Source organism: Scomber japonicus, chromosome 11, assembly GCF_027409825.1.
Source record: "Scomber japonicus isolate fScoJap1 chromosome 11, fScoJap1.pri, whole genome shotgun sequence".
Lineage (NCBI taxonomy): Eukaryota > Metazoa > Chordata > Actinopteri > Scombriformes > Scombridae > Scomber > Scomber japonicus.
The window spans coordinates 2,255,559-2,266,544 of record NC_070588.1 but is presented as its reverse complement, the minus strand read 5'-3'; the positions used below and the strand labels follow the sequence as shown (position 1 = coordinate 2,266,544).

At 39.6% G+C, this 10,986-nt stretch overlaps 1 protein-coding gene across 1 annotated transcript; it reads right to left on the bottom strand.

Moving 5' to 3' along the window:
* Nucleotides 1–1,020: 1,020 nt before the first annotated feature.
* Nucleotides 1,021–10,596, bottom strand: dbi (diazepam binding inhibitor (GABA receptor modulator, acyl-CoA binding protein)). The gene is made up of 4 exons (XM_053328105.1): nucleotides 10,479–10,596; nucleotides 5,916–6,033; nucleotides 4,190–4,252; nucleotides 1,021–1,405 (listed from the first exon to the last, which is right to left on the bottom strand). The coding sequence occupies exons 1-4, from the start codon at nucleotides 10,491–10,493 to the stop codon at nucleotides 1,332–1,334; spliced, it is 270 nt and encodes an 89-aa protein (XP_053184080.1). The 5' UTR covers nucleotides 10,494–10,596; the 3' UTR covers nucleotides 1,021–1,331.
* Nucleotides 10,597–10,986: the final 390 nt, after the last annotated feature.

The following is a 10,986-nucleotide window of genomic DNA, read 5'->3' as shown; positions in this document are numbered from 1 at the left end:
CAAATCAATACTAATAATCCAAAATAATGATGGACAAAAAACTAAAACGCCTGACTGTAATGAAATCTGACACACTTACCCCCTGCAATCATTTTTGGATTTGGTTTAGTTTTTGTTGAGTCTGTCAAAGCACTACTTCTGCAGCCGTGGTTGGTACTCCAAACAGCACAACTGCCCAACAGTTCAATCTACAATAAAGGAGTGTTAATTATTCTGCAGTAGTAGAAGTGTCCATAAACTCTACCAACTGTGAGTAAAGGTAACAATTCAACAATGTAAAGATATTCCAAAAAAGGTTAAAATGCTTCAGACACTTCCAATGTTTGAAAGCATTTATATCTAAAAGTTATAACTCATGTGCCACACGTAAAAGTAGCCCACTCATTTTACAGGAGAACACACAAAATTGCACTTATTTTAACAATCAGTTCCTACTACTGTACATAAGTATTATTTTAAAGTTTTTCAATAGTTTTTTAATCCTGTCCAGACATGTTTAAAGCGCCACTAAGTCAGGATGACTATCACAGGAGAGGTGGAGGATTATCTGTACTTCACAGTAATTGACCTCATGGCTCCAGACGGCATTACTTAAACATGAGGAAATATGTGGTTTGTAAGAGACATGAACATTCAGCAGGACAAAGCCAAACGGAGGAAAAAGGACGAGAGAAAGCTTGACTTTGAGTCTAAACTTGTCCTCAATTCTCAGTCATATCTAAACAAACATGACAACCCATGTTGATATTAAGTGTGACTTACACTTTGGAGTCAATTTAAAGACAAACTTTAAATGTTTCCCAGTTCCAGTCATTTATGAAGACGTCACCTTGAACTTAGAAATATGTTGGGATCTTTTACGTTGATGAATACAGCTCCTGCCAAAACTCCCTGAAATATCCAATCCATTGTGAATCATTCTGTGTTTCTGATTGACCTCATCATGCAAATAAAACATGTATATTATGTGTAAAACTGGACCACTGAAACTGAAAATCAAAGTACACCAAACACTACATGTAAAGAAGAGTGATTTTATATTGAAATGACAGGATTCTGTGCAGATACACATGGTTGGAAACTGAAATGTGAGTTGGTACTCTGGTGGAGGACAGTCTCTAGTCGTCCATCAGTGGTTCTTCAGTTCTGTTCTAATCTCACTGTGACCACTGGTGAGCAGTCCAGCAGGCGTTCATATTTTAATACGTAAGGACACACTCATTAGGGTTTTAAGGCATTTCACAGCGTCGGGCTGAGGGCCGACACGTGATGGTCCCACGACTCTGTCCATCCAGCAGTTGGCCCGGTCAGTTTGTGGTTCTAATAGCATGTTAGACTCCATACTTCTGCTTAAGCTGCTCCACCAGGTTGATGTACTCGTTCATGGCGTCCTCGTTGCTCTTGCCTGGCAGTTAATTAAAAAACAAAAACAAAAGGCACATAAATAAATGACAAATGAAGAGACAAATTAATGAATAAATTAGTACTTTTCTTTCTTTAAGTCCACCTAAGAACTAGCATTGCTGGTTTCTGTCATGAGTCCCAATTATTAGATTTCAAAGCAACTATCGTGCATGATACTGGACTTTTTTTGCCTATATTCCGACATTTTCCAACTAACTTTGTACGATTGGCTATACAGATATATGCATGTTCAGTTTCATACACTGTAGGAAGTATAATAACAAAAATAACAGAAGAACGAACTGATGAGGACTGCAGTTCAGGAGCTCAGCACTAAAACTTTAATGAACCTGAGTTTTCTTTGAGTTTATTAGACAGACAGGATTAAAGGGTAGGATTTAATCTCTGGTCCACACTGCTGAGCAGAAGGTAGCTGTAATGCATCTAATTACACTCGTCGCCAACCTCCGTTCTAAACCAAAAAAAACGTCTTTTTTGTCAAACAGAGTGGTATGTCCCTCTGCAAGCTCCTCTTCACTCAGCTGCCTGGCAGATCTGCAGCTTGTTCTCGCTCTCGACCGCACACTACCCTATTCCTTAAAGGAGCAACACTAAACAAGAGTTTCCCAGGCAACAGCGCTGCACAGAGGCTCCCAAACACTAGTGATTTCAGAATGAATGGATAATGAATATGCCAGGCCTCAGCAATTAAAGGGGAAACACTGTAAGGTGAGCGCAGAGAAACTTCAGCAGATGAATGTGAAAAAAAAACTGTACAGAGAAGAGAACAACATCCTGCCGAAGGAACAAGAGAAACATGTTTTTGACTGTAGGGGGACTTTAAAGGATTAACCTGATTATGTTGAAATCACAAAGATTGATAATAGGCTTGCACTCTTTCAGCAAGTCATTGCATAAGTGGAGAAAACCAGCAGCGCCCTGTGGCCATTTGGTGAAAAGAGGTGAAGCTGTGGGTGTTGACTGTGTGCGTGCTTGGTTCAGTGTGTCTCCACCAGTCTGCAGCTATCAGGCTCATATTTTCACAAGACACAGCAGTTCAGTTTGTGAGAGTTTCTACTAAGGCTGTTCAATTAATTGAAATTTGATCGTGATTACGATTTAGGTGCGAAACGATTTCAAAACTAATAAAATCGAGGGGAAACGATCTTTAATAATAATAATAATAATAATAATAATAATAATAATAATAATAAGAAGAAGAAGAAGAAGAAGAAGATAGCGCTCAATAGCAACAGTTGTATTTTCAAAAGCTTAGACAGGAAGCTGCTGCAGCTCCGTTAGTTTGACAGAAGCTGAAACACAGTGAAATGTTTTAACTGTCAGTAAAGGTGCAGAGTTTCCTGCTGCGATGCTGAGTTTACAGACTAATTATTAAAAACCAGGAAGTGATGTGTGAACTATCGTCATGGTAACCAGCTCAGCTCTAATATCTCTGCACATTTACTGCTGTGTGTTGCGTTAAGCAGCAGATAAAAGGCTGCTGGTAGATAAAATGAATTAAACCGAATGGACAAGAAATGTCCAATAAATGCAACATGTTTTTAAAGTTTAAAAAAATAATAATTTTAATAATCTTTTAATAATTTGAATAATAGTTTTTAATAATTGTGATTTCAATTTTGACCCAAATAATCGTGATCATGATTTTTTTCCATAATCGAGCAGCCCTAGTTTCTACGGTGGCTGGGAAGTGAAAAAAAAACATTACAAAAAGTGAAACACTTTTACCAGTCCTGAAACAAATTTACATTTTTAGAAAAGAAATTAACAAGATGCGAAAAACACTTTTACAAGCACCGAGACAAATTTACCAATGACACAATTCTCTAGAAAGGGAAAGCACCAAATACTGGACGTGATGTGGAGGTGATAAAGTGAGCGGCGACTGTCTGTACCATTCTTTACTTTGCATTGCAGTTGGTTCAATCATGAGATAAGTGTTGTAGAAGTTCTGCCACCAGGTGGCGCTGTAGGGTCAGTAAGAAACTGTTGTGAAAGTGTTGAGAGAAGAAAACTGTTCAATGTTGCATGAGAGTAGCAGCTAGTTTATTTCATATGTCTGGTTTATTTAACAGCTGAGTAATCATACTGGTACGGACTGTCAGCGCTCACTTTATCACTTACACGTCACGTCACCTCCAGTATTTGGTACATTAAAAGTGTTTCGCGTCTTGTTAATTTGTTTTCTAAAATGTAAATTTGTCTCAAACTTTGTAAAAGTTTTTCACTTTTTGTAATGTTTTGCACTTCCCGGCCACCGTAAGTTTCTCCTGCAACTGATTATTAAAGTGAATGAGGGTTCACTGGTCGATTGAAGCATCTGGATAAACTGTATTTTATAGATATGCAGAACAACATTAGCTTTACAGGTGGAGGAGGTCTTAATCAACGTCAATTATCAAACATCAATCATTCTTAATCCAGATTGCACATGCAGGCATAAATATAACTGTTTTTGTCTTCCTGCATTTTGAATGAAAAAAAGCCTTTAACACCATAAAAGAATGTTCAATCCTCCACATTCACAGTCCCTGATTACAAAAAGTTGTTTTACACTGATGTGAAGATCTGCACAAGTGGATTGAAGGTCAGAGTTCTGCTGTGGAAACTTATCACAGTTCTATATTAAGATCATTCTCCACACTGAAGGGCTGGGAAACTGCTTTATGCGAGGTTTGTACCTGTGTAGTCATGTTGTAACTTTTCAATGAACACAGAAAAAGCATGTTTAATAGCGTCACAATCGAGAGAACTGAAAGCTTACCTTTCTGCTTCTCCCAGGCGTCCCATTTGGCTTTCCCAGTGAAATCAAACATCCCTGGACGAGCTTTAGAGAGAGGAGAGACAGAGTGATGAGTAGGTTTAAGTGTATGAAACAAGTTAGCAGAAACCTTAAAAACACTGGAGGGGATGTATTTCCTCCTCACGCTGCTACTGTCAGTTACCTTCTTCCTCCAAACCGCAGCCGTCTGTCTTTTTACGGTAGCTGAAGTATAAATACAGCCGACTTGGTCCTTTTAGACGGGGGGAAAGTTCAGGGGGCTCGCCTCCTTCAGCCGTCATACAGCCTGCAGAGCTACCTGCTTGTAACAGCAACCGGAGGCGTACGGGAGGGGTTGGACTTTACGCTGCAGCTGCACACGACCTGAGCGACCTCCACTCTTTCTCTGACTTGACGTCACATTAAAAAAAACCCGCTCATACCGCAGGAACGGTGTGACGGAAAACTTTAGTGGTTTTGAAGCCATGACTTTTTCATACCGTGGTAAACCTTGAAACCGGTTACCGGCCCATGCCTAGTAAGTTAATGTTCTTTTGATTTTCTTTTATAGGATGTGAACATTTTAAACTTATATTAAAAATAGAATATAGCTTTTCATTTAAATGTCTGGTTGAACTCAGAAATAAAAATGTTAGATGTTATTTTAGTTGCTTTTTGTGATTTGATATAAATGGAAGTGATTGTGTTAAATCAGCTATGGCATAGATCGCGACAGATTTTGTGATAACGGCAAACATCGAATCATTGTCCATTGAATCAATATAATACCATAGGGCTGGACGATTATGGCAAAAATCATAATCACGATTATTTTGATCGATATTGAAATCGTGATTATAAAAACACGATTATTCATAGATTTGTAAACATAAGCATTTATTGAACCTCTAGAACTCAACTTGAAATATATTTGAACAGCACAACCAGAAATACATTAGAATCAAGAACATATATATATAAAATGGAAATGATAATAGCAATATGTAAAAACAATAAATAAAAATAAATAGCCAAAACCTCCCAAAACAAAAATCCCCTGGCTGCCGAACTTAACAAATTGGCCGTGTTGCCATGGTGACACCATGACGGTGTGCACTGTGTCAAGCAGTTCACACGCTCTCACGCCACACCTGTCATTTCTCACGCTGAGAAGTGATAGATCCCACCGCACAGAAATTAATATATTATGTCCATACATCCCAACTCTCTGCATATTGATAGCTGCTCCCTGACGCCCGCACATGAGACACGATCTCCCGGAGTCTGGAGCGAACGAGCAAGAGTGCGCCCTAGAGAGCGACTGCGGGCGCTTGTGTGTGTGTTACTCAATGCAGCGTTTGTGAGAGCGCAGCGTCCTGATAGCTGTGTGATCTCACTGAAGAGGTCCCAGTCCTACCTTTCTTCTTGTCAACCAAAGGCCTTTGTGTCATTTTAAATCTCCCAGCTCTGCACAGAAACACACCGTTCCTCCAGCGGGTCTAACATAAGGGGCGGGACACAAAAACTTGCTGGGAAAGACGGGGGTGTTGGATTTATGTCACAGGTGCGCCGCGCCGGGCGTGGGAGGCCAAAATCGCGTGGAGGCCAAAATCGATATCGCGATTAAAATTCAATTAATCGTCCAGCACTATAATACCGTATCGTGAAGAAACTTGTGATTTACACCACTAGTAAAATTACTAGCAGGAGGCTCTGAGTGCGTTCCCACCTGTGTTGACGTCACCCACGGTGGCCTGCTTGAACAGCGAGTAGACTTGCAGCATCTCTTCATCGGCAGGCTTCGCTTTCAGCTGCTTCACCTCCTCTGCTGCAGCGTCAAATTTAGCCTGCAGGGGAGAAGACAACAGCATCAGAACAATACTCATCATATCAAAAAAAAAAAAAAAAGATTATCGTGGTCAGAAATATCACGGTAGTATGTTTATAACCGTAACATCATCAAACCTTTCTGAAATACTTCTATATAACAGAAATTAACCCTTTATAGGACACTCACTGAAAGGAAGGGAGGAAGGAAGGAAGGAAGGACGGAGGAAAGAAGGAAGGAAGGAAGGTGGGGGGAGGAAAGAAAGAGAGAAGGAGGGAGGGAGGAAGGGAAGAAAGAAGGAAGAAGAAAGGGGGATGGAGGAAGGAAAGAAGGAAGGGAGGAGAGAAGGAGGGAGGGAGGAAGGGAAGAAAGAAGGTAGGAAAGGAAGGAAGGATGGAGGAAGGAAAGAAGGAGGGACATGGGGCATTAATGAGTACTATTATAAAGGTGGTGTTCATTTCAAAATATGTATTTGGTGTTTCTATCTTAAATAAATGACTTTTTTACTAGAACCCCGTTGATAACAAGAACAAACAACCTCCATACCTTGTTTTTGATGATTAATTACATTTTGTTATAATAAGTTGTCAAAGTAAACGTGAAACCCATTTCAAGCCAAGACGTTAAGCTTCTATTTAACGTAGGAAGGATTACTGAAAGATGTTTTGATGATCAGCAATTCTCACAAGAGTAAAAAGAGTGACAACCGATCCCGGTCTCCCCTATTCCGTATCGACAAGTACACAAATAAAAAAGTTTGAAAAAAATGGTATCGGTGTATCCCTACTTATTTGCTCTAATCCAAAGTTAAAGTTCTAACAGACTAAAGCAGATTTAAATGCATTTGCAGTCACAAATGTGGACAGAACCACTAAGCTCTATAATTAATATGTCAAGTTATTGTTATAATTAGGGCTGTCAGCGTTAACGCGTTAATCGTGATTAGATTAATGCAATCCATAACGCGTTAATTTTTTTTAATCGCATTTTAATGTTGCAAGCCTTTTTGTCCCTTCTCCTCCCCCGTAGACGGCTCCTCTAGCTGTAGCGCTATGCTTTGAAGTGGCCTCCTGCAGTAAACCTACCGCGCTGATGGAAAGTAAGAGAGCTACTGGACTTTTGAACGGCTTGTTTAACTTTAAAACACTTCCAGACGCTTCAGTTGACAAGTCAAAAGTAAAATGCAACCTGTGTCAAACGGAGTTTAACTACCACCGGAGTACGTGGAGTTTGAGTTAGCACCTCCACGCTAAACACCCAGGTGCAGCCAAGCCAGCCTCAGCTCCACCAAAGGACCATTTTGGAGTGTGGGAGTCGCAGCAGAACCGTGATTGATTCCCAGTTAAGACACTCTGGTAAGAAATGCTTTACATTATGGGCTTAAAACTGCCTTCAAATGGAAAATAACAGGATTTTAAACATGCAATTCAAAACGCGAACTATGGAAATTCTGCGATTAATCTCGATTAAATGGTTTAATGGTGTTTAATCGTTTGACAGCCCTAGTTATATTACCTTCTGTTCACAGTACTGAGTGAATGTTGGAGAAAACTGTTATGAGTGAGGCTACTGTGTTTAACCTACAGACTCTTTAACACCACGTTAGGAGCAGGATTAGTTAAGGTGGTTGTTTAATTGTGTGAGCCTTGTCTTTTTTCTAATTAGCTGACAAACTGAACTGGATAGCTAGACTTGAAGCTTGTGATAGGTTTATACTTTGATAGAAATGATAAAAACCAGTTTAGGAACTAGTATGTGTGATATTACTGACCAGAGAAAGCAAGACTGTATCACTTCTCTTTATTAAATAAGACATTCAGTTGTTTTTACTAGGCCTGCACGATTAATCGAATTTTCATCGTCATTGCGATGTGAACGTTCGCGATGAACCCATCGCAAAAGCTGGTCTGTAATGCGATAAATTGGCCACGCACACTTTTTTTTTTTTTCGTGGCGTCCAAAACATTTTGCCTTGTAACAGTAGACCAATAAAATTGATGAGTAGTTCACAGAGGTCCAATGAAATTGTGTGATAAATCAAGCACGCTTTATTATTGTAAATCAGTCATTTGTACTGACTCTCATCAACATGGAAAATACTCGAAGAAAATCATATGATGCGGCTGTTACGTACTTTATTATTTTTTCACTTTGCTTCATGGTTGATACACGTTGTCGTCCGACTCGTTCATAGGAGAGAACGGGAGAGTTCGCTCAGTAGGTTTTAATTCAAAGCAAGACGTACAATGACAGGTGCCAACGAGGTAGATTACTCCAGTAAAAGTAAGACTTAGTTTAATGACTTAGAAGTCGCCAAATTACTTACTTTAACGAATTTCGTTAGTTTATATAATGCAGATTTGTAAAATATTACTTTTATGAGGGTCACAGTCACAGACTGTAGAAACTTAGCATTTGATAATTGTGATAGCAGCGGTGCAGCAGATGTATTGAAGTCCATGCAGCACGCTGTATGCAAACTAATATTAAGCATATATCCTATTCATTACAATGTCCATGGACATAAATTGAGTTCTTTTGCCTTAATAATGATAAAATAGGCCTAATACACAATAACTGCGTGATGGCTGTCAGGCATCGCCAGACCAACCATAGCTAATATCTCATATTACAACGTGGGACACCTGAGGCTTAAAATCCGGCGCGGCTTGTACAAGTACAAAATTGATTTTCTTTCTAAAATTAGAGCATGCGGCTTTTAATCAGGTGCGCTCTGTAGTCCGGAATTTGCGGTAATTACAATCAGCTATTCAGTGTTTTAAGGTACCTAAAAGCAGGGAATCTTTTAAAGCTGAAAATCTGAAAGAGACAGGAACTGTATGCAAACTTTAAATATTTTCTTATTTATCGCAAGTCATATCGTCATCGCAATATTGAACAGTGTGATCGCACATCGCACATTTTGCTGATATCGTGCAGGCCTAGTTTTTACCATTATTACCATTTTTATACCTCAATAAGGGCAATGTATCCTGGGGGAGATACAACTCATAAAATCCAAAAATATGAAAAATATCTTTAAAATATATTTGTGGAAATGTTTTACTGAGATGACTAGTAACATAAAAAGTAATTTTCACATCTAGTTTTCCACTCCTGCCTGTTAGAGGGTTAATTTTCAGTTTTTAACGAAGCGTGAGCCAATAAATCAATGTTCACCCGTCCACCGCCAGAGTCTCTGATAAGAAAAGGATAGATTGTGTGTTAAACTTTGCACATGAATGGGATTTGTGGTTACACTGAGATAACCACTCAATCTCCTCACTCAAATTGTGAATGTAGAAAAGAAGAATGCTGTGGGAAAAAAACCTGAAAGGGGACAAAAAGCTCATTGATTAATACGGACCCCCTCCACAAACAACAAAACCCCTTTGCTGTGCCACTCTGTGCCAACTAGGCCAGAGGGTTGGACTTCAGATACTTTAAAGTCTCAGTGAAACGATCTGTGACAGTTCTGGATTGATGCAAACGGTGATCCTGTCACTCTGGATGTTGCCAGAGAAGCACGACGGGTGATTGTTTGTATAAATTCACAGAAAACTCTGCATGAAATGGGTCAAACTGAACTGCAATACTTGACAATTCAAGAACATTTTGCCAGACTGTTGCGACATCTATGAAGAAATCTCAAGGACAGGCTGAGTCACCTGCTGGATGGCTGTAGGTCAAAGGTCAGAGGAGGGCGGTCTGCTGCTGCTGCTGTGTGTCGAACTGTGAGGCAGCTCATGAACTCTCCCTTACATTACTACTCAATCCTGCAACATGTGACCTGCAGAGCCACATCGTGTAAAAATACATTACCAGTAAAAATCCTATTGTATTAAAAGTACTGCAGTATTATAGTGATGTAGTATGCAGTATTACAGTAAAAGTACTGCAGTATTATGAGTGATGTAGTATGCAGTATTACAGTAAAAGTACTGCAGTATTATGAGTGATGTAGTATGCAGTATTACAGTAAAAGTACTGCAGTATTATAGTGATGTAGTATGCAGTATTACAGTAAAAGTACTGCAGTATTATAGTGATGTAGTATGCAGTATTACAGTAAAAGTAGTGATATATTATTATATATGACATCATTAGATTATTAATAGTGAAGCATCAGTGTTACAGCAGCATGTTACTGTTGTAGCTGCTGGAGGTGGAGCTAGTTTATACTACTTTATATACAGTTAGCTAGTTTAGTCCAGTGGTTCCCAACCTAGGGGTGGGGTCCCTCCAAGTGGTCAGCAGATAAATGTGAGAGGTTGTTCGTAGACACTAAACAAAAGATATTTTAACGCTTGTTCTGCAGCCATGTGCTAACTGACGGAAACCATTACCCGAGGCGCTGTTTATTTCCGCCAGCTAACTAACATCAACCAACCTTTACCGACCATTTACCGACATAAACACGGCTCTTAAATGCCCTTAAACGTTACTCTCTAGGTTCATACACACCTTTAGATCAGCCATCTTCACTTACGGGTCCGACGAGGTAAAGCTGGCCGCACAGAGAGACGATTCAGCGGACGGTGAAAGCGTGAATGTCCCCCCACCGCTGCTGCTCCGGTAGCACTGGCTAAACCCCGCCCCCCTCTAACGCTATTGGCTGACTCGATGACCTGTCATAAATCTACGGTCATTCATTGGGTGGCGTGAAAATTCTAACCAATCAAGACAAAGGAGAGTAATCAGATTCATTTTTAATGCAACCATTAGATGTATTTATTTAACCCTGTAACAGACACTAGGGCCAAATATCTTTAGCTGGAGGGCCAGATTTGGGGCCGTGAGCCGCTGTTTGCACCAAGGTTATTATAGTTCACTAAAACTAGCCGTGAAAAAAAAAAGGAAAACTAAATAAAAACTACAATGAGTAATGCAAAACTAACTAAAACTAAAGTGAACTGCAGATAAAATCATCTCAGTTTTAGTTTTTTACAGTGACTGTATAGTGTACCAGTAG

Coding starts and splice junctions, on each gene's coding strand:
- dbi (XM_053328105.1), bottom strand. Junction 4,253..5,915: donor CGTGGGTGACGTCAACACAG/GTGGGAACGCAC, acceptor CTCTCTCTAAAG/CTCGTCCAGGGATGTTTGAT. Junction 1,406..4,189: donor CGCCTGGGAGAAGCAGAAAG/GTAAGCTTTCAG, acceptor ATTAACTGCCAG/GCAAGAGCAACGAGGACGCC.